Consider the following 25,188-nt stretch of genomic DNA (forward strand, 5'->3'; position numbering starts at 1 on the left):
TGTATTAATTTTACAACCTTATTTATCAAGGCCAAAAAGGTGAAAAAAATAATCCATGCAACACTTGGATTAATTGAAATTTATTTCCCTAATATAGTAATTTCTTTCAAAACATTTAAACATACAGTAAATGTATCTTTATAGGAAGGCATGGTGCCACAGTGGTTAGCATGGAGATTGTATATTCTCCCCATGTTAACGTGGATTTTTCACTGGGTACTCCAGTTTCCTCTCACAGTCAAAAGAAAACTGGTAGGGTAATTGGCTTCTGAGAAAACTGGCACTGATAATAATAATTCCTTACACTTAGAGTATATAGTACTTTTCTGGACACTCCACTAATAGCGCTTTACAGGTAATGGGGACTCCTCTCCACCAATGTGTAGCCCCACATGTATGATGCAATGGCAGCAAAGTGCACCAATGGATGGGGACTATTATTGGCTATGATTGGAGTGATATGTAACACCCTTACTCTTTTTGTAAAATACCCTAGGATTTTTAATAACCAAAGAGAGTCCGTATCTCAGTTTTACTCTATGTTTCATCCGAAGGACAGCGCCTTCGGTTCCAAGTACTGGCCAGGCTCACGCCTGCTTAGCTTCAGTGGGTTGCCAGTTGTGAGTTGCAGGGTGATATGGCTGCCAGTGTGTCCATGTTTGTGTTTGTGTCTTTATATGTTCTGTGATATAATGGCATTATTTGCTTGGATAGACTCCAGCACCCCTGAACTGGATAAAACGGTGAGAGAAGAAATGGATGGATGTATCCTCATATATAGTGTAGATCCAGTACTTTTAAGTGCCATAGAGCTTATTCTTTTCAACAGTTTTAGACCAAATGTCCAATCTAACAAAAGAAATTGGAGAAAATAAACCTGTAGCTGTAATAAATGGATATAAGATATTATGTGTATCTGAATCAAATTATTCATCATTTTGTCTTTTTTTGAAGACCCGAGTACATTTTTTTGCAATATAGATTAGATCTTATAGCCGTATTGTTAGTTTTTTCTTTCTGCTTGAGAATATGTCCTAGATGTCTGAAACACTGCAGTTTTATGACAGCCATAAACTAGATTTTAAATGGGTTTGACAGAAAAAATAATAAAGGTGCAGTGTGGTAATATAAAATGTTGAGTGTTTAGCTATCTTTCAAAACACGTAGTGACATCTCAAAGTTGCAGTTCCACAAGTGGTACTGTCCAGTTGGCTAAGAGCCATGTGGACTGGGTGGTCTTGAGGTGGGAAGCCTATCCTAGACTTGACTTGCAATAGTGACTCCTGGGATTTGCCAGGCACATTTTTTTGTAATGCAAGTGAGAACAGCACCATCCCTCCAAACAATTTTGATTTGACTTTACAGGAACTATGGGATTAGGAGTGTGAAAACTGTCAGATGATTTGGAAAACTGCATGTCTCCAGAGGAAATGTGTGCATGGTTAATGTTTCACCCCATGCTGAAACAAGGGCTTTATTAATGTGTGGAGCTGATCAATCACAACTTGGGGATATACAAAGAATAGGATTTCCAATTCAATAAATCACTAGGGAGAAGAGCACAACAAGACTGAGCCCTATTGCAAAGACTCTAGTTTGTAGTTCCTGTCTGTGTCCTCTGGTTGGTGTTTCTCTTTTCATTCTGAAGAAGTCCAGTCCACAGGGTTGACTTTGTCTATACATTTGAGGATTTGAGATACTTGGATCAAGTTACCTTGTAATCCTCTCTCTAATACCAAAAGGTTCAGTTCCTTTAGTCAGTCAGTGTACGTCATTCCATTTAGGCCTGGTATGGTACAGTATCTGGTTGCTCTTCTCTGGACTGATTCCATAGCAGCAATATTTCTATAACATGGTGACCATAATTGCACATTTTCTAAATGAGGCCTTACTAGAATATTGTATAAATTCAGCATAACATTGCTTGATTTAAATACCTTCAACTATACAGTATATCCTCACTTTTTGCATTTTTAATTTCTTCCCCACATTGTAAATGATGTGTCAACATAAACATCTAAAGGCTTTTTCATAAGTAGTCTCTTCTCTCTGTATTTATAGTTTATGTGTTTGCTACCTGTACACATAACTCTGCACTTTGCTACATTTAACATAATCTTCCAGATGTGTTTTCACAGCCTTGAATTTTCTGCTTCTATATAGTTTGTTAATTCCCCTAATTTGATAATCAGACCGATTTACTGTACTAACTACAGTGTATCAGAATATACTGTAAATCACTGATATAAATTAAGAAGAGCAGTGGTCCTAGTACAGATCCCTGTGGTACTCCACTAATACCAACACCTCAATCTGAACATTCACCCATTATTTGCACTATTTTTTGCTTACTGTATAAACCAATTCTCAACGCAAACACTCAATTATCCTAAATGTCTACTGCCTGTAATAATAATTTCTAACAGACATGGGCATAACCATCTTTCATTTTAAATTATTATAAAATATGCAGATTTTAATAAATGTAGTATTTTAGAGATGTTATTTTAATAAACTAATTTTCAGTTTGATAAACCATTATAGTGTAATAATGGTTGTGTATAATAAGTCATAATGGTGCAATGTGCAGGCATAAGATAAGAGATATACCTTGTTTTGATTAGACCATAAATCGCAGATCATATTCACCCAATTTTGCATCAGAAGCATTAATTTAAATTAAAAATAAAACTGTTAATAATGCAGGTTATGAATTTGTCTAAATAAACTTTCTGTATTTTTAACTTAAATCTGAAAATAGTTTCAAGGCATAAAATATTTTAGTAAATTTATCATCTTCTTCTGCAGTGGCAAATAAAAAATATTTATTATTAATAAATAATATTATATTAATCTGTGGCTAATAGCACCATTTTCCAGGTATGAATGTTTGGAATGTTGAAAAAGACAAAGTATTTGTACGTTAGTGAGGTAAATTAATCATAATTCTTTTCTCCCATTTTTAACTTCATTGGTTTTGGTCATGTAACGCTTGACAGTTCTGTGTGTCAGTGTCAGCCATGCTGCTGAAAGATAATATGAAGTTTCGCCTATGGAGTTGTCATTGCTGAATATTCAGCATCTGTCTCCTTTTGTTCTTTAGCGAATGACTTACATCTGTTTTCAGCTACATGCTTAAACACTCCCTTCAAACCCTGGGTGGCATGCTGTGAAACTGGCACATTATTGTGCTGTGATGTAAAATTTTATATTGCCCCTGAGGAATGGCTGAGTTCAAATTCAACTCAGAAATTAAAGGACTAATCATTCATTTGCTAATTGGCTCTTCTGTATTCCCCAAAGTCTCATCGTAATGTGTTTTGTCAAAGGATGGGCAAAACTGTCCTTTTAAAATTTAAACAGCTCCTATGAATAGGATGGGTTTATTTATTTAAAAGTATTTAAATGTATCACAAATGTTAACTTTTATAGTATTTGTAAAGTCTCTAGACTTACAAGGCTGTATTAATGAGCTTGCTAGATCAGAGTGATCTTAATCCAGCATAGCTAGGACTCACAGGGCACATTTTGTTTTGTGTGGCATGTAAGAATGTACTGCAAGTATTTCCCTTTTTTCACAATATTCACAGTTACTGTACTGGCATGCACTTGGTCTTAACAGAAAACACCTCTATTACACTTTTATGCCTCTTGTTAAATCTCCGTGCACTTCCCTTAAACTATCCAGGCAGTAACAAGCTAATGGATGTGTTACTGAATCAATAAAAGAATTGCCAAATTCATGGTACAAGATTCCTCCACTGTAAATGACATCAATCCTTTGCCTTTTTCTAGTTTTTGGACATTTTGTTGTTATTGCTGTTCATTTGTTTTAGCCAATTCTAAGTGATATTGAATATACTTGTCAAATTGTAAGGAAGCCTTTTTTCATTATTTATACATTTATACATAATATAAAAGTGTATAGAATTTAAATGGGACCTTACATTTTAAAACCTGTATACTGTATTTTATGTGCAGTCATGGCATACTGCACAGTACCTTCTTAATATATCATTTTTATCTTTTCTTATTATGGCTTAAGAGTTAATTTGACACACATTGGAAGTTAACAATTGATTGTCACTTGGTGTATAGTTACATGGTCCTGGATTAATCGGGAAAACTATTTTTTCCTGGGGGAGTATCAGTTAGTTTACAGAATGTATCTGGTAGCAGAATCATAACTGACACCACACCAATTGAGAATGTGATTGTTTGGAAACTCTTGCATCCACTTGTTAATGATATAAACCCATGTTGCATTTTGTGAGAGATGTAGATGGTACAATTATCTTGCCTTTACAGGGAAATAGTATATGTCAAAGGAGAAGTCCTTACCATGTCTAAAGTGCGTACATATGCCTGATTTTACAGATTGAAAACTACATTCAGGAGAACATGAAGACAGAGATGGCACAGCTACAGCAGAATGCGGTCCACAACCACACAGCTACCATGCTGGAAATTGGGACCAGCCTGCTAAGCCAGACAGCAGAGCAGACACGTAAACTGACAGATGTTGAGATGCAGGTATGTCCCGCAGGACACATTCCACACTCCATTTATTCAGCTATTTCACATTTAACGACCCAAAAGCAGAAAGGATTTTGACTGAAAGGTCCAAGGTAAATATTTGTTCAATTACGCATTCATCATAAAAAACATTTAGAAAAAGCTTTCCTAGACAGAATTAACTGTATATTTTTGGAGTTGTTCATATTTTCTGATTAACTTTCATTCAGTTTGTTGATGTCACCCTTAGTATTTGTTTAGAAAACCATTTGTGCCTACCCACACTGTAATATCTATGTAATTTTGTATTTTTGTGATCCATAAATGCAATGGGGGCTATTTTTATTCCCTTCATGTGTTTTGACAGGTTTTAAATCAGACTTCTAGACTGGAGATTCAATTGCTAGAGAATTCATTGTCAACAAAGAAGCTGGAAAATAAGTTACTGCTACAGACAAATGAAATCAGCAACCTACATGAAAAAAACAGGTAAAATTAGTTCATCTTGTGCACTTATCCCATTTTATACTGTATATATATATAAATAAATATATTATTTTAACCATTTAAATTAAAATGTGGATGTGGTTGTATTTTGTAAAAATACGTTTTTTGCATTTTCAAAATAGTAACAGAACGGTTAAGTTTGTCAAATCGCAATTGTCATGTTATCACTCGTTCTCTTACACTGTAAGAATATGGTTCAGAATACACACAAAATCTTAAATTAGATCATTGGTTTGATTTAATGCAAGACTTTAAATGAATTATATAAAGCTGTTATCAACACTGATTAAATGAATAAAACCTTCTATCATCTGTACAAATAAAACGAATAAATTAAACAAGGAAACTGACAGTTTTGGCACTTACAGAAAATAATGGATTATATTGATGAGCATCTAATCATCACATCTATATGTTTCTTTGTAAACCTGGCCTGTGTAGGGGGAAAATAAGATAGATTAGCTTGATTTTAGTTGCCATAGCATTACACATAATATTTGGTGACATAAATGCCTAGTGACGATTAGATAATATAAGTTATTTTTGCCAGATTAATCAAGCTGTTTGTACAACATTTTATGAAATTGTGATCACTTGATTCTGAAATTCACCTCAGAGCTGCATCTTTGAAAATGATGTTAACAGCTGTGAGCTCCATTCCACAACTTGTTCATTCGTGCAGTACTTTCAGGCAGAAAGGATGTCAAGCTACTCTCCCAGCGACCGGTGTTGGGGACAGTTACAAGTGATTACTTTTTTTGAATTAATAAGAAGGTATGGAGAATGGGTATTAACAGCTAATTAATTACTTTACATATTAATTATACGTACATTACATTGTAATTATACGTGTAACTGATAACTTTTTTAAATTATGTTTCCCAGCTTCTTTTTAATTAAAAGTAATCCCTAGCACAAGTAATTTGTAATAGTAATAGATTGCATTTTAAAATCTCTACCCAACTCTGCTAGCTATACATATGGTTCAGAGAAGGATGATTATATTTGGTTAATCCCAAAGAATGTTATGTTTCTTATTAGAAAGAAGTGTTAAACAATCCTGTGCAGGCTGGTAGCACAATTGTCTTGAAATGTCTGATATTATTAATGTTATACTTATCCTTCCCCCTCTTTTCCAGTCTAATTTACATTTCACTGCATGTTCCAAACCCAGAAATGGACTGAGCTTAGTGGTTCAATAGCTCTGGACAGACACTGCAAGTATTAAGACATTTAGTGGATGAGCAACTTGGGTTACAGGTTTCACTTTAACCTACTTGGCTAGGGGAATGGTGGCCTGGCCACAGGAATAAGACTATCGGAAGTGCCTCATTAAGTTCAACACAGCAAGGAGTTACTAGTGTGAAGGAGAAAGGAATGTGAAAAAATGAATATTAAATAAGAAAGAATAAAAAAGTACAAAAAAAATAGTATCTGAAATATAATTTATAATAATAAAAGAGGAACATCAGAAAAGAGAGCATTCATAGATGTCGTACTTTAAACCAATAACGTTTTTTGCATTTTTAATGCCTGTCGGAGTATGTGATTTGTAGTGTAGTTGAAGTCAAGTCTAACGTCAAAAGATAATATCAAATAAGCATCCCCATGCAGAGTAATTTCAATGTTCATTACAAACCTACTACTGTCAGGAATGAAGGAACAGAGGAGCATGAGCAAGCATGTTGTTAGGGCCTAGGTCACTACACTAGCTGTCTGTGACCAGGATTCCCCAAGTGGCAGAACTCAGGCAATGACTGATTTGCCTGTGACATGTCAAAAGACAAACGACTCAAAGTAGCGTCTGTCTGAGGAGTCTGCATACAGCTCCTCATGCTCCCCTGTGTGTGGTCTCAGAGTTTGTTTTGGCTGGTCCAGATTGGGTGGGAATAACAAAAATCATTGTCAATTTATAATACATTTATATAAAATAAATATATAAAATATACCATTGTCTAGCACAATGCAGTATTTTGAGTTCAATATATCTGCCTCTGGTGCAATAATTTGTCAAAACAAAATGAAAATACAGCTGTAACTGAAGTTGGCATACAAGTTTTGTTGGGTTTTTTGGGGCTTTTATTTTGTTTTGTTTGGAAAAGAAGCATGGACCTTTGGTAAAGTGTTACACTTATTCGAGAAATTCCATACAGAACAAAAGAAAATCCCTGCTGAGATTATAATAAAATTCCCGTGGCACCTGTTTGAAAAACAAATACTTTTAAATGTTATTGTTTTAAAATCAGATTGCTTTTGTATTGTAGTTTTTGACTTGGAACGTAAGTACATTATGTTCTGTAAGTACTACCAAAGAGCAAATCAATATGCACCGTAAGTACTGTATAATTAGAAAAGGCAAAAAATGGTTGCTTTCATTAAGACCTATTTATTCGCAATGAGATTAATTTATTAATTCAAAGCACCATGTTTCCTGTTTCGCTGAAATTGAGACATACTGTATGCTTCCTTCAGTATTAAAATCCTTGCAAATGACAAGAACAATCATTTTAATAGCCAGAGTCTTAACTGTACATATTACAAAGACATACAGTATTGTTCTTAGTATAGAAAAAAAGTGTCATTTGCACTTTCAAAGATTATTATTTGATTGTATGACTTGACCAAAAACATGGAAGATATTTGTATTCTAACAAAATAACTGTTTTGTGCTGATAAACCCCAAGATTAATAATGAGAATTATCCTTTTTCACTTGAGCAAATTTATACTAAATCCTATTTGTTTTTTAGCATTTAAATGAATGCATTTTTTGTTTTGTTACTTTGAACAACAGGCATTTCTCTAAACAGAACATATCATAATGATAGTAAATCATTCATGATTTTCTCTGTGAATAAACGTGTGATAAAATGCCCAACTTAATAAATGTAAGTAGTGTTTTACAGAGTGTACATTTCCGCTAAAGCTTACATTCAGGAAAAAAACTACACATTTTCTGTAAAGGAATGAATTATTAGAATTGTATCTCATCAAATTTGTGATTTAATTCAGAAATGCCTCCACTAAAATGCTACTGATGTATCTCCGAGTATGGATAACATGCTATTTGTTTATTGTTTAGAGGTAAAATATTAGATGCACTTTCCAAGCAGATTCATGGTTTGTAAAGACAAAGACAAAATGTCTGAAGGAAAGGTTGAAAAGTATTTGAATATGAAGTCAAATGTTAGTATCATCATTGAAGGGAAAAACAAGACACTACAAATAACCTCTTTTCAGCCTCCTGGAGAACAAAATGTTAGAGATGGAGGACAGGCACAAGGAGGAGCAGGAAGTTCTGAGGAATGAGAAAGCCAGTCTCCAGAACTTGGTGGGACGTCAGAGTAAAATAATCCAGGAGTTGGAAAACCAGCTCAACAAGGCCACGGGGAACAACAGCATCCTGCAGAAGCAGCAGTTAGACCTCATGGAGACAGTCCAAAGCCTCGTTAACCTCTGCTCCAAAGAAGGAGGTAAGGCATGGCTCCCTTGTTTCCTTTGAAGGAGCCAGACCAGGGTCTCGCTCGGGTCATAATGTGCAATTTGCGTTTCCCATACAAAACCGTGAATGTTTCAGCAAAGGTCTCCTGTTTCCCAAATAAGCAGGCATTATCGGGAATTACTTTCACTCTTCACAAGCCATTGAAAGAACTGAGAGCCATTCATAAACACTAGTGCGATCAAGACGACACTTTTTTGTATTTTGTATTTTATGTGGCATGCGTATTTCAGATTGAATGCCAGACTTAGTGATACTTAGAATTCCTCAGTAATTTTAACCTTAATAAGGTATTTTAAGATATTTTAAACATCAGTATACAACTGTCCATACTGTGTCAACATGCAGTAATTAACTTGGTGATAGCTTATATACTGTAGCCATTCCTAAAAGCAATTCCTATGGCTCTACACATTTCTGAAAGTAAAGTATTTCAATTGATTTTGTTACATTTTAAATCTACTCTGCGGTTTATACATCCTACAAAACAATATCTGAAAAGTTCCTGTGAAGCAACAGACATTTTTGTGGTCATATACTGTATGTATTGGACCAATAACTACATCTACTGTAACATATCCTAGCATAATATGCATGTTCCCCTATATGGGTGATCATGTGGGAATGAGGATTTTCTTTTTTGTCCAGTTAAACTCAAGAGGCAACAGGAATTGAACAGTAAGGGGTCAAATCTGTAATCAATTTGATTCGCACTCTCCATTAGCCACATGTGATTTAATAAGGGTTGGAAGTAAAGCGGCTTCATTTGAATAGCAGAAAAAGTCTGGGCAATCATATAGCTGTTTCACAGCTTAATTAATCTTCTTAAATTGTGTTAGGTTTTTTGGGTGTCTTAAAATGTAAGGCGAAATGGACACAGTTTCTATCTAATATACTGTAGACAAACACATGCAAATAAACACATATCCAGTCCTCAACATTAGCACCCTTTCTATACTGCTTTGTACATCAAGTAAATAATTTAAAAACACAAAAAAGAAAAACCTAATATACGATTGAATCTGAAATTCTAAAACTCCCCTAAGGCAGGAAAATGAGAACACCCCCCTTAAGGTAAAATAAGAACCTGTCAGGCGACACAGTTCAGCCTGAGCTTGTCCAAGAGTGCAGAGTTTCTGTTCAATGTACTGAAAAGAACAGTTTAAGATGAATGGCTCACTTAATGTAGGGAGAGTGAAATGAGACATTGTGACTGTCCCTTTGAGGTCAGTCATTATTTCCAACATGGCAACATCAAGCTGTGTGGTGTACAAAGGTCACAAGTTCATCCCTTCTAAAATTTTTCATTCTGGATTTCAACTTTGGGGGGATGTAGCAAGGGCCTCTGGGCGAAAGATGTCTGATAAAGTTAATTATGGAACATGCTCCTTGCATGATGTTTCAGTGAGTTGATAGAATTTAAAATACTGATTGTGTTTCTCAGTAACTGTCATTGAAAACAATGCAGAGCATGCAACATTCCTCAAAGAGAAAAGTTCCTTGTGCTTTTAGTTTTCAAGTGAATTATATTTTAAGTAGCCATCATATCATTGTGTTCAACTATAATCACCACACCTCTACCCAGATACAGTACATTGAAGTTCTGGATGAAAAATGTCTTTTAAATACTGAGTAATTGCATATCTACTTTCAATTAATTAAATTTAAATTAATTGTATTTAAAAGAATAGTATTATTTTAAAATTGATTGGCTAGAAGAGATCATGCCGTAAATTCTCTACATTCTCTACATTCTCTAGTGTATATTCAAACAAAGCATACAGTACATGAACAGGTTAAATATACAGCAGTTTTTGCTTTACAGTTCATTATTTAAAATGAACAAATATACACTGGCAACAAAAACTAAAAGCATTAGTTTAGTTAGCTCCTGTAGGTTCAGTCCTACAGAATGCACTGAGTGATGTTTCACCCAAAGCAATGTACATTGTCACTGATTATTCAGCTATGTAGTTTACTAGAACAGTTAAATGAAGTATGTTGTTCAACCTTAAATGAAGTTTAAACACATTCAGTTACAAGGCCAGGATCACAACCAGTCTCTACATCTTGTCCACACAAAAATATACATATATGTGCAGTATACTGTATAACACAATATAAAATATTAAATCAATGTAAAGAATATATACTGGGAATACCCAAAACAGCCTGTGATCATCCAGTCCGATGTTTGATATACAAACTATCCCCATCTTTCATAACATTTGCAAGCATGTAGTTCATGTTTTCTCTCAAGACAGTTTTGCATTGAATGATGATTTTTCTTGTTTGTTTGAAGTGCTAAGGAAAATTACAGCCGCAATTTTCACCTAATTATTACCAAAACTTCAATAACACATATGAATCTTGTTCACAATAATGGGAACTGACCTTTACCTTTTACCTCTCTGGCTGCACAATACTTTGGAATATTCGATTACTGATCTAATAAAGCCCATTAATCACATTAACAGCCCAGTTACCCAAACCTCAAGAGATCTAAATGGTTTACTGCTATTTCTGGGAGTGGCTTAGTGAATTCATTAAATGATCTGAAAAATAAATTTTCTGAGTTCTTTGTAATCACTCAAAGGAGTTGTTTATACAGTATATTATCTACATGTCCGCTTTGTTATAAATCCTGTTATGCATCCTACCAAGTCTGTTGTTTTTGTTTTCTGTTGTTGTTTCTGTCACCCACATTTCTATTTGACATGCAACATTCAAATTAATATTTTAAAATGATTTACAGTAACAAAAATTAGAGAAGAGAAACACATTTGAGGAATATAATAAGGTTCTGCTATACTGCTTTAACAGCGGTCACTATGAAATAGTGTAATACTAATTTACTGCTTACTATATACCCAGATAATAAACATATTTATGTCATTTTCATCTTTTTTTATTGTTACTAGAAGATTAACTTAAAGTGATTTAACAAATGATATTACTTACAATTACACTAAACACATATGAATTAATGATATGAAAACCAACATGAATGCTAACTGAATGAAGTTTTAAGGCTGATATAAAAATGTAAATCATTATGTACAGTATGTCATTTTCCATACTTTCCATACTCTATAAAGAGAGATCTCTGAAATCTAGGGAAAAATATTATACTATATAAGTTGATAGATTGTATTTTCTTCTTCTAATATTTGCTAAATAAACAGTTCCATTTTGCCTTCTGATACTAAATTTGAAAACCCCTTGGTATATTTTGAGTGACAGTAGAAGCTGATATTACCTGACCAATGTCCTGAGAAAGTTTTCCAGGACAAACTGTAGGTTGTCATAGAAGTGTTCAATAGAGAGTGAATATACTGTATGCTCACCATTGGAAAGGTCAGTAGGGCCATGTCTTTATTACTATTATTAAATTACCTACAATAAATGCAGGTTCTTTTCAGTATTTTACAACAAATCCAGTTTAGCTCTAACTCAAAACTTTCACCAAGCCTTGAAACAATTTATGTCTCAGAATGAATCCATTGTACATTTTAGTTGTACCCTTGTCATCAAACTCCACAATGCAAAGGTACACTCTGACAGCCCCACACTGTTTTAAATTCTTGTCATTGACACTCAATATCTTGTAAAATCCTTAAAACAATACTTACCACGTTCTTTAAGGAATCTCTAGATCATAAAGTATCAAACAATTTAAACAAGGCTGACATATTTCAAGGTTCAGATATATCTCTCTTTATAAGCAGTTTCAATAATAAAAACAATAGTTTGACATTGAGATTAACAAACTTATAAAATCAGAGAATTTCTATGTAAAAAACTGAGACACACAAGGTAAATATAAGCCACTTGTTATAACAGGATCTTGAAATTTATAGCTTGTAATATTTTGTCCTTAGCTTAGTTTCAAAATACTGAAGCCATAATTATACACAGATGGATGTAGACTAACAGCTGTTGTATTAAAGTCCTGTCAACGTTAGTGATTCCCTTTGCTCTGAGTTAAAAGATTTTACAGCTGATAAACAGATTTTCATTTCACTTGTTGTATTACCAGTTTTACTAGTCAAATGTGCATTTGCAACACTTTGTGTGCATTTTGCCATGTGCATGCTGTGCACATTGAGATATTTCAGTGAAAAACAAAGGATAACCTATTTAGTCTGGAGGTGAAGTTATTTTTATTCCTCATATTGTTTTATAATTAAAAACCGAATGACAATAATTTCCTTAGTTTTTGTTTTTCTAAATTTCTAGGCCTTGGTTTGCTGTGAACTTTATAAGCCCCACACTTATACACTTTACTCAAACAATGATACACAAGCAGGAGCTTGGTAACCTCACTATGGATATCATTGAAAATATAAATTGAAATATTTATTTTTCAACAGTGGTCCCAAGCAGCACAAAAAGAACAGAAGAAGAGAAGAGATACAGAGACTGTGCAGACATTTATCATGCTGGTTTTAACAAAAGTGGAGTCTACTCTGTCAATATCAACAACATGCTGGAGACAAAGAAGGTAAATTGGAGTGTTAAATGATGCTGAAAAAATGCAGTAAAAGTTAGCATTCATCAATGAGGTTTGTTTTCCCTGAAATTATAATTAACGTTGTTGCAATAACACACAGTGTGATTTTAATTTTGTATACATTTTATGTATTATTTTATGTATCATTGTAACAATTTTTTGGACTCATCAATGCGATTTTCTGCTTTTGAATTCTGAGCAATTTTCTTTTTTAGAATTCTGAAATATCATTTTCACTGAAATGCTCATTTTGCATGCATTTTCTATTTAATTTTTTTTTTCTCGAAAGCCACAGTGACCTTTTGGAGTCCAGCCAGTCTGGGGGTAGTTATTGGCTCTTTCGGGATTAATCTAAGGCCTGAAATATATCTGGCAACCCTGTATGAACAACAGGTGTTCATTGACACAAGCAACTGCCAGACCACAGAATGTTGGCAGTCATTTTTAATCTAGTTTCAGGAGGTCTCCTGTCAGTAGGACTTCCCTAATCACTGTAATATGCTTACTGTTCTCAGCAGAGTTTGATCAGGGAAAGTTCCTGTAGCTCTCTTATTGATTTTTATCGTATCCAGGTAAGGGTGATTGATCCCATTAATAATGGAAAGCTTACAGAGTATTGATTTTGACTTCTGGTCAAGGGAACAGACCCTATAAAGTTTTTTTTTTCTAGTTAACAAAAGTCCACAGTGGTTAAATCCAGTGCAAAATGTGTTTTTTTCAGACTAAAGTAAATAAACACCATCTTCCTCAAAAGAGAACAGTGTGATCGGCATTATATTTTTAAATTTGTTTCTCATAAACAAGATTTCGTTCGCAACAGCGACCTAAGGGAAAATCTGTGCTTCTCAGTTTTGCTCTTTGTCCCAGCAGGTATATTGTAACATGGAGGCAGCAGGAGGGGGCTGGACAGTAATTCAACGCAGGGAAGATGGCAGTGTAGACTTCCAGAGGACCTGGAAGGAGTACAAAATGGTGAGATGGAGAAAATTAATTTCCCTTATATTAAGATAAGGTCTGGCCAAAATACTGATTAAATGTTATTATAGTGCGTTGTGGAAATTTAACAGGAAATTAACAAATATACTACATCATTATAATGAAATATTCTCTAGCAGATCACTTAGTAAAATTAGAAATCGAAAAAGACTGCTCATTTATCATTTGTTTAGAAAGCTTAAATTTTGTAGTACTGCATGTTACAAAGTACATTCCTAATACCAGAATCATTTGTAAATAGTAAACATTTTACATAGGTATTTGACTATTTATGCAGAAAATCTTTTAAATTAAATTAATTATTGGTTATATTTGCTGATCTAGGAGACTTGAAAACTTTATTAAATATTAAGAAATTGCTCTGTAATAAAAAGGTATAACCAGAATACATAATACAGTATGTTTCAATCTTATTACACACATCAGCTGTCCTATTTTATACATACTAGCCAGGATATCCTTTATTGTATCATGGAGAAACTCACTCTTGGATACTAAGGAATCAGATTAAGCCGAAATATTACCACCCAACCTTCACAAAATTGCAAATTTCATGACACAGGATGGCAGGTTTCCGTTTCAGTGTATTCTTGTATCTGTTCAATGAAACGCCACCATTAAGTACATGTCTGGGACTCTGCTGTTGATATCCATTTCACCTGAGGTCTTGAAATCGTAATTGACACATTTCAATTAGTCTGGATATCTAAGACTTTATCCTGGGTAGAAATCATAATATATAAATAATGTTTTCTAACTAATACTCATTCTATAGCTATTGATTTAGGAACCAGTCATGTGCAGCTGACTAAATTTCTGTATTTTGATTATAAGACAAAATTGTTTATTTGATTAAAGTTGAGAAAAATGCCAAGGGTACTGTGGTTGGGGTTGGAGTACAAATATATACTCAGGTGGACCTGTGCACTGTTCATGTTAATGGTGTCAACAACATCATGAACTATGTTAACAGTTTAACCTTTAAAATGAACTTCAGAGACCATTTGAAAGAAGGTGAAAGTAACAGCTGGTACAGTATTTATGATTAACAAACAACTGTGTGTATGCCTTTTTATATCTTCCTAATGGAACATGTAATTCTAAAAGCAATACACATAAAAAGCAAAAGTCCTTGGAGTTCATTCAAGTACTGAAAGGATGAAGTACTCTCCTGTGTTACATTTACAGCACATGTGGGGTAGAGTTGTGTTTTCAAGCATTAGCACAAATCCAAAAATTCAAGGTGTACATTTATGACATGTGTACATTATTAAAATATATTTACAATAACTTAGTGTATTTATTGAGGTTTAGCATATTGGGCAGATTAACACTTTTGGATCTTTTGGATAACGTGGATTAAAGAGTCCTGCAGTGTGTTTCAAAGCTTTGCATTCGAAATAAAAATGAAAAATGAAAATAAAGCTAGATGTTAGTGATTCAGCTGTATTACAGATTATATTTTAGAAACTATTTTTCAGAATTAGCTGTAGTGGAAAGTGATATTTTACTTTGTTGCCATTACTGCATGAATGTAATGCTAAAAAAAAATCAGACAAAAACTCCACAAAAATACATGGAATTGTTATTATCTTTTATCTCCTTGGTTATATATTGTGTTAGTTACATATTGTTACTGACTGCAGTAAACAAAACTTTTAATAGAACTTCACAATAGAAGTAATGACAAATGTTGTCTTAATGTCATTGAAACTCACTACAGTATTACATCTTCTTAACAAGTTAAATTAATCACTAGACACAATATAAAATGGGCTGGATTTGAGGGTGGTGCTTTAATCAGTGTTGTGGAGAAACATTGAATCTCTGTAGAATTAAGTTTATAAAGGTTTGCTATTGCTTAATCCACATGATGCAATACTTATATTGCTCCCCATTAAATGTTTGAGTAGTATTTTGATAGAATAACTAGTTCCTGACTGAAATAACAAAGTTAGCTAAAACAATAATGGAAAATCACTCAGAAGACATGCATTAGGCCATGCAACAAGAATGACCTGACATGAAATGAAAGTGCAGATGATATAAAACATAACTTTGAAACCATTTCTAATACAATTAGCTAAAGTGCCAAAGCACTGAAAACAAAATGTTGGCCTCAGGTCCAGATTGCCAGAAACAGAGTAAGTTTCCCTAGGTCCCTGATAGACAGACCATAGGTCAAGAAGCAGAATTTCCCAAGAGGGACTTAACACCTTACAAAGAAGACAATAGTGAAAAGTGTGTGTGTGGGAGGAGGGTACCTACAGTACTCTTCTCACTCACTGTCACTGGAACTAAGAGAGAATTACAGTTCGTTGAAATACAAAATATTTTTCAATAATGGCAGAATCTATACTACCACAAATCAAATTAATACTATTGTCCATGATAATAATCCTGTTATATGATATGATATTATATGGTATAAACTGTTTAAACGCCATTCTTTTACCCATCTATCCCTTTTCTAAGCCCTTCATCCAATTGCAGGTTGCAGAGTAGCTGGAGCCTATCCTGGCAAGCACCATTCTTTTATATGAATCAATGATTCAATAATATAGCTAGGTATCTTGTTCCTTACGCCGTCTGCCCTTTGTGTAAAGAAGTGCTCCCTGTTCTTTTATGTAAACAGATGTTTATTTTTATAACAATAACACCAAAAAAAAACAACAAAATAAAAATATACCTCCCCTCTCAGTACAATTCCAACTTTCTATTTAAAAAAATTCTAAAATGTGGTCAAATGTATTGCTACAGTGGAAGTCCAGCATTTTGACTGCACCAGTTGTAGCACTGCAAGTTTCTGGCTTCCCCCCACTGGCACCATGGATTATAGCAGCTCCATATGAATAATACTAAGATGAGCCAATATCTAATGATGCCAGGAGAGGGAATGCAGAGGCTAAAACAAAATGCTGGTATCTTTTTAAATGCAGTCAGATATGTCAATCAGTAACAAATCTCTTTCTGTGAGAGGCTCAGATTTTTAAGTCATGATCTAACCATAACACAAAGTGAAATCAGGAAACACTCATTCTCTGTATGTAATGGACAAACAAAAAAAATACCTGTTTCCAGAATTTAAATACTATGCTGCATACTGTATCTAGTTACTCCCAAAAAGAACATAAATACTTATCAATGTGCCTTCTAAACATAGTATGCAAAGAGGACTAGAAACTTGATTTTTATGATATCTTTTTTAAAAGGTAAGACACATTTATACTTACTGGTGAAGCAAATGTAAGTGGATTGTTCAATAGTAAGGATTTTTGGAGGCGGAATTTATAATTTTCCAAATATTGTCCCATGACAATAACAAGGCTGTATGGGGTCAATTTGTTGTGCTGACAACTAATGTCATAAACACACCTTATGAAAATAGAATAGAAAAAGAAAGACAAACCTGGAAGCTCTTTCTGCCATTACAAGTCTTCAAACAAATTAATATTATCCTTATTAAAAAATATTTTCCAGAATTTGAATCAATTTGTCATTCCAATGTGAAGAATACAACATCTTTAACGGCACACTTACAGTAGATCAGTTTTGGAGAATATCTGGATCATACTGCTTTAAGAATTTGACATGTATTGAAAACAATTGAGAAAGAACATGAAATTATGGCTTTGGACTCTGATTTGAGGCCCAAAACTGTTTAAGACTGTGGTTGACCTCAGACTTGGTATAGTATGTGGTACCAAGTATAGGATAGCGCATGAGAAGTAAATAAGAGGGAGATCTTTTGACTACTAGAGACAGTATCATACAATTGCTTCTTTCTTTATATTTCACTGGAGAAAGGTAATCATTAGTATGCTAAGTACTATATCTGGTCAGTTTCAGACAGCATTGAACATTCTGGGTGTTTTGAACAATTAAATACTGTACCACAAGACATGTTCTCTTGCCAATGAATATATTAATACTCACCTAATGTTGGTGAGTGTCAAAAATCACTTCAGGCTAGGTCAGTGATTAAACCCTTTAAAGGGTTGATTGGATCGGTGTTTATTTGTGTTTAACACAAAATGTTGTACATCAAATACACTATTGAGCTCACAAGCTTTCAGCAACCAAGAGTGCACCAGAACTTGTACCAGAATAGCCCTGCCCAGAAAAAATTAATCTTGACCTGCAAGGTGTCGAGAACCCTTCATGCATCCAAATTTCAACATCAAAAATATTAGTGTGACAAACAGATTAAATAGATTACATAGATCAAATGATTAAATAGATTCTCTTCTTTAGTATTTAACTTATTTTGTCTCTCACTATCATTTAGATGTGTCCTTTAAACTACCTACAGTGCCTCTTGTCGGTTCTGAGCTCCTGCTTTGAAAACAGTAGCAATACCATGGGGATGCAAGGGGTAGCATTGGCTCTCTTGAAACATGACCCCTTGTCTACCCTTCTTATAATCCCAACTGAAGCAAGGAGGACCCCTGGAAATCGTACAAGCTAGCCAAAACTTGAAAATGTAAAAGAAAAATCATGGAGATCTCATGAGTGTGCCCCTTCCTCTCTGCCACATTGTTTCATTAAGTCAAGCCCTGCCCATTCTGTTTTGAAAGCTACAATATGTTAAGGGTATAGTTATTTCATACTGTACTTTATATACAGTGCCCTTCAGAATTATTCATATTCTTAATCACATAGCAACAGAACGTAGTGAATTATAGATTAATGTCTTTCTTGAAAAATTCTAAAAATGTTAGTTTCTAATTGTAATACCATTTCACAGAACAAAGTCATATTTTTAATTTACTGAATTCCAGAAAACATATAAAAGAGGTTTATGGGTTTTTTTAAATGCACTCTTACAGAAAGCCAGCCAAGTACTTCATATCCAATCAGTAGAAACATGTTACACAAACTTATGGTCCTGTTCTAAGCTAAAAATCTAGATCGTACTGGTAGACAATGTTACGTATTCCGTTATTTTCTATGTATTAACAACAAACACTATTTTTTATGTGTCAGAAACAGTGTAGTTCATAATTGTTTCAATTAGACAAATGCATATGCATAATATTCTATTTTATAATAGTTAATGCCTTAAACTCTGTAAAAGGGAATGCTGTTTTTATTGCAGATGAAAAAAAAATCACAAATGAAATATAAAAAGTTGATGCTTTATACATAGTTTTCATGTGTTCTTCATTTGTGCACTTATAAAAAGGTCTGGCAAGGTCTGTTCAATGTTGATTTTATTTCTGTAGCAAATCACTTCAGTTCACATGTGAATAGATTTATTTTAAACTGTAAGCAGCTTAATGAGAGAATTTTAATGACATGTATAGTAAAGGGAGACAAAACATTAATAGATTGAATTACTATTTCTTTATTGAAATAAAGACCAGGTTTCCTGTGTTTTAAATGACGATTATGATGTACGGTGGTTTACTCAAAAATATATTGATTATGCCACCTTCTTTTTTTAGGGTTTTGGAAGTCCTTCTGGTGAACACTGGCTTGGAAATGAATTTATGTTCTTGCTTACGAGCCAGCGGCAGTATGCACTGAGGATCGAATTGACAGACTGGGATGGAAATCACGCATTTTCTCAATACGACAGGTTTCATCTGGGAAGTGAAAAGCAAAAATACAGGTAAAAAAAAACCTGAACCACACAGCTGAATCTAAAAAGATTTTGTGAGCAGATTTTTTTTTCTTTTAAATATTTAATCACAGACTAATCTCAGTACTGATGCAGTCATACTTGCTTCCCTTGATACAGTTATCGTCTAAATTTCTGGTTTTCGTTTGAGCACTGATCATCAGATTTACAGTACTTAGACTGTACAAACTGTACTTAGTGACTTAGTAATGTGGTGGTCAGTATTAAAACCACTGTAAAAATGGAAGTGACCTTAATACTGTCTGTGGTGAAAAGCAACACTACGTTTTGGTACATAAATGTTTTTTATGTGTGAGTTTTCCCAAAAACTATAAAAACATCTAAAACTAAGATGGTCTAAAGTACCCTTTGCTCATACAGAATGTTTTATCATATTGTTTTCATTTATTAAATACACACTAAATACGTTACCTTCAGTCAAACAAACATAAATGTACTGTTTCTGTACCACTATAAATTCCCTCTGCTGTTTTAAGATGCACAATTACGATTACTGAGAACCATGCTTATGCTTTACTTCACAAAATTACTTTTTAAAATCAACTTATGACATGTCCAGACAGTGAAGTCACTCTCTTAGATTGTAGGTTGAACCCAGTTCTCCAGATACCCCTTATCTGAACCTAGACTGAGTAAGTAGCCAGTTATGATCAGGATTCTGAAAGATGTTGCAGCATTCTCAAAATATTGGTGGGCATGTCAGAGGAACATGTCCACTGGTATTTGTCCTCCCCTCAATGGTACAGGTGCTGTAGCTGTAAAAGATGGACTTTAAACACAGGTATTAATAGAGCATAACTGGCGATTCCCGATTCAAACAATAGAGGAAAATCGTAATAACTGTTGGTATACTATCAATGTCATTTACAGCTATATCCTTTTGTGAGCAATTACTGCCACATTTTACTTTAATAATTTCAAAATCTGTGGTCTTACATACATGGGTAAAATAGAGCAAAGAGCTGTAATTACTTTGTCTATAGCTGAAGGCGGAGCTGGCAGATAGACCACATAAGCGGACAATTCTGAAGAAGTCTGAACAGACTGAGGCCCAACAAGAATGATTTGAAATTAAATTTAGACAGTCTCTCCTGATAAGACTTGCCTTTTTCCTACCTTCTCTTCAGCTGCAAATAGACTTGTATTTGTTTTTTTCTTAATGCAATTACATACTCAAGTCCTATGGGGACAGAAAGCAGTCAAAGCAGAAAAAATCCACATACCACACCATTGTTTGGTATTTAACAGTGACTGGCAGGTTTTAAACAAAATGATAGTTTTAAGATGTAACCAATAACAGGTATGTTCATACTTTTGTCACTTTTAATTTGGGTAGTTACGTTGCCTTGTTTCATTTTGAATCCAGATTTTTAAAGACAGTTTTAAATGTAGAAGAAAATAATTGATTTTGTGTATTTCAAATACTGTGCTCTAAATATCTTTAAATCATTTGAATAATTAGACAAACATGACATGATGAACAATATTTGATAGAGATAGAGACATTTTTCAATGTATTCATTTCTATTAAAACATTTAGCATACAGAAAAATAATTTTAATTGGTGATTTTCCCAATACAAGGATATACAGTACTGTATATGGAATATACTGTATGAAGGAAAGAATCTCAGATTAAAGATAAAGTAAAGATGGACATTTTTTCTTGTGATTCATACATAACGTGCATGCAGTACATTAGTATAGGTTCTCATATCATGGATTATTTTCCATTTTGAAAAATGATATCTATAAATTTCATTTCCTGTTAGGTTTAAATTAGTGTAATATGTGCAGATGGTCCCAAATGAACGTTTATAGTCATACATTAGAACTACCACTGTCACTTTTTTTTATTTTCACAAGCTTTTATCGCAAAGAAATGTGGAGTTTTCACATGGATTCAAATTAATCATGAGAGCCAGAAAACATTTATCTCTTTTAAATGAAAATGTATTTTCTGAAACTATAATTTGACAAATATACAGTTTAACATTATACATACTGTATAAAATCTACACAGCTGTGTAAAAGTCTAGACAATGAAGTGTTGGCAATATATTTTTTTTATTGTTAGAACTACTTTGAAACTTTGTTATCAATACATCTTAGTTGGTTTCTGCTTTACACATCCATAAATCTAAATGGATACATTTGGTATTAGATTACAGATTAGGATTGACTATTAGAAGTAGTACATGCTGTATATATAAAATAAATATAGTTTTATATATAAAAGAAATAGTGTAATCTAACAGTTTCATCCAATTCAGGGACTCTGGAGAGCAGCAGCCTATCCTAGCAAGCAACAGGCACAAGGCTGCACCCACGAAGGGACACCAGACCATTGCCAGACACACACAAACACAAACATACTCACATGCTAACCACTGTGCCGCCTTCTCGCCCCACTTTAAGGTGTCATTTTTGCTACACTAATTTGTGACTACTGTATGCTTAACAAAGTACAATATGCTTATCTGATGTGTTCGTTTGTGTAATACAGTGTAGCATATGAGAAATTCTGGAAGTTGCAATCACTTTATAGGTCTCTATGCTGTAAATAGACATGCTCTCTCAGATGTTTTCAGTGTGATAACCTCATGGCTCCGAAACAAGCTGAAAAGCTCCAGTATAGATTAAAGGAAACTGAGAGTGCCTGCCAGTGCTTTGGCACTGGTGTTTTCAATCTTAACTATTCAGTCACATTTTATTCATATTGCAGTCATGATATTTCTACTAATTAAATCGTAAAGCCATTCAGTTTTTAACAGTAGTATTGTTAATGTTGGTCCTATCAAGTTGAAACTGAGATATTCTGGCTGGAATACTGTACAACACACAAACAAGCAGGAGAAATGTAAAAGTTCACTGTAAATGTTTTAAGATTATTCCCATGTATTGCAGTTAAATGGATATATGCCAGTCTGGCTATTTGCTCAGTGCTGCCTGATCCTCTCTTAAACCCAAGCCTATCTATAAAGATTAAAGAAAATAACCTTGGAATGAACATAAAAGTTAAAAAAAACAAGAAACTAATCCCCATAACCAATCATGTCAAAATCTAAATGTACTGTACATTCTGTTTCCTGTCTTTTTCTGCCTTTTTTGTGTGCATCACCATAGAAAGAGTGATGAGAATAATCAAAGACACTTTGGTGCAACAATTTCAGCCTAATCTTTCTGTTTACATGGCAGTGAAGACTTAAAATCTTCCTTGGTTCCATCCTAAGAAGTTGAGGAAGAACATTTAACCTCTTCATTACCACTATTCACCACACAACGTACAGTATAGCATAGCTCTTTAGCCAGAGTTCTCAAAGACCACTGTTTATTCATTGTATAATTATGAGTAATTTTTGTCCACTTAACTAGACACTATTAAATATAATAAATTCAAAGGAAAGTCTGTACAGCATGGCATAATCCATGTGCTTTAATTTTCAGGGAAAAACAACACACTGGGAACTATAGCACAAGCAGCCTATGTACTGTAAATATGATTCTGGGTTACAACACAAAACACCTGAACAAAATGGATGAAGGTCAGCAAAAAGCTTTAAATCTTCATTAATGGGCCGCTGTCACATACTGCTGATCGTTGAAAGACAATGCCATAGACTAATATATAGAGATGGCCTAGAAGGGAATTAGAGATGATACGGCCCCAATGATTACAGGTACAGTAGCTCGTTCCATCAGATCGGTGCAAGGGAGGACAGTGAGTGCACACAGGATGTACAGTAGGAGAACAAGGGGAACATAGAAAGTCATTTTAACAGAGGTCCACTCTTCCAAAGAGACTAAAGGCCGCACAAAATATTTAACACAAAAGATTATTTTTTTCACTACACTTTTTACATCACCTTTGTTACTTGTTGGTTTAACTTTTGCCCGTAGAACTGTGGGGGTGAACACATTTGTATTTAGCTCTCCATACATGTTATTAGTATATTTATATAATAATAGCATAGCAATATTAATATAATATTAATAAGTTATATTGATATAATAATATATTATATATACACTATATTAGTATGTATTATAGTATTTGTATATTAGTAATTGTATTAAGTATTAAGAACAAGTAGCTCCTTCATGTTGCTGTTTAATACAGAGATGTATGAAATGCAGAACTGTTTTTAAATGCAAACAAAAACTATTTGCCCACTTTGCCTAAAATATGTGACACATCCTAACATGACTGAACCTTCTTTACTTGTAGTACTGAGGTGTATTATACTGGTCATAATCTTTCTGAAATTATTTTTTGTCACATTTGTGATTGCCATTTTTCATCAAAAATCCTGACAAGGACCTGGTGTCTTTCAGAGCAGGAACAGCAACCAAATCCTACTCAGGGAACTGAGTTTTTTTTCCCCAAAAGATCTGTAAATGGGAAATGTGTACAAAACAGTTCTCAGAACTCAATTCTATTTCTGTTTGTAGCGCATCCACACAAGTCAATTAATTCAAAGGTTTTTGCTCTCTGTTTCTTTAACAGCTCTATAAGGCAATTTGAAAGGAGATGTTTAGTGGTGTGGAAATGTCCCACAGTCCACAGACTGTGCAGTTAAGATTACTGATCTGGAGATTAGATTCTTCTAAGAAGAACACACTACAGTATGTAATGATGTGACCAGTCTCTATGGTAACCCTTTCCATTACATTTTGAAAATAAACCATTTCAATTGATTTCAGCCCTTACAAGATGGAAAATAATAACGTTACTGCTAAAATAAAATGCCTAAGAGATCAAAAACATTAAATAAAAGAAGTCTAGTTAGGTCACTGAGAGCTCATTTGGCATAGATCCAGAATACAGATCCAGGTTAAATCAAAACTGACCCACAAATGTCAGACCAGTACATGATGGTGGCTATATGGTTCACAGAGACATTTTGCTTTTAGTCACTAAAATGTTGTAAGCTGTGATAACTGATATCCAGTTACTTTTGCATCGCGAACAGGAACAGTGAAAGCATGACGCTGTCCCAGTTTTGAGGGGCAGCAGTGCCTGGGAACGCACAAGAAACTTTATTGGTAAAATAATACAATAGTACTCTTGGACACAGAAGGGAAACCCCAACCTCCCCTTCACGCGGATACCAACCTCACCCACCCAGCTAGCTCACATTCACAAACTGGCATCCACCTTGTCCCAGAGGTGACCTCTGGAAATCTGGTACCCTTAGTCATCAAGTATTTGGTTTAGAAGTGACTAGTGAGTGGGCTTGAGTCTGGAATTAATCCAGGCCCCAGTGTGTCTCGGGGGCTAGGAGTTGGGAGATAGAACAAAGTGTCTAAGTAATTGCTTCCATTTTCCTTTGATTATACTTATTTTGTTTTAATAATGACACGTTGACAAATCAGATCTCCGAAGTCCACATTTTTTAAGCAAAAAATGTTTTTTTTTCCTCATTGCTGAAGTACATGCAGGGGGATGTTTACAAGGAAATCTCTTCACCAACAATAAACCGCAGAGTAAAGTTTAATTACAGTTCCTTCTTTGC

General features: G+C 34.1%; 1 protein-coding gene across 1 annotated transcript in view; it reads left to right on the plus strand.

Moving 5' to 3' along the window:
* The first annotated feature begins 692 nt into the window (after positions 1–692).
* Positions 693–25,188, plus strand: part of angpt1 (angiopoietin 1) — a 40,725-nt gene continuing 16,229 nt past the window's right edge. The window contains exons 1-7 of the mRNA XM_088929490.1: positions 693–743; positions 4,378–4,533; positions 4,883–5,004; positions 8,262–8,494; positions 12,894–13,024; positions 13,904–14,005; positions 19,477–19,643. Coding sequence (XP_088785616.1) covers positions 693–743; positions 4,378–4,533; positions 4,883–5,004; positions 8,262–8,494; positions 12,894–13,024; positions 13,904–14,005; positions 19,477–19,643 — 962 coding nt within the window. The remainder of the gene's footprint in view (positions 744–4,377; positions 4,534–4,882; positions 5,005–8,261; positions 8,495–12,893; positions 13,025–13,903; positions 14,006–19,476; positions 19,644–25,188) is intronic.

This window comes from Atractosteus spatula, chromosome 12, assembly GCF_055471065.1.
Source record: "Atractosteus spatula isolate fAtrSpa1 chromosome 12, fAtrSpa1.hap1, whole genome shotgun sequence".
Classification (NCBI taxonomy): Eukaryota; Metazoa; Chordata; class Actinopteri; order Semionotiformes; family Lepisosteidae; genus Atractosteus; species Atractosteus spatula.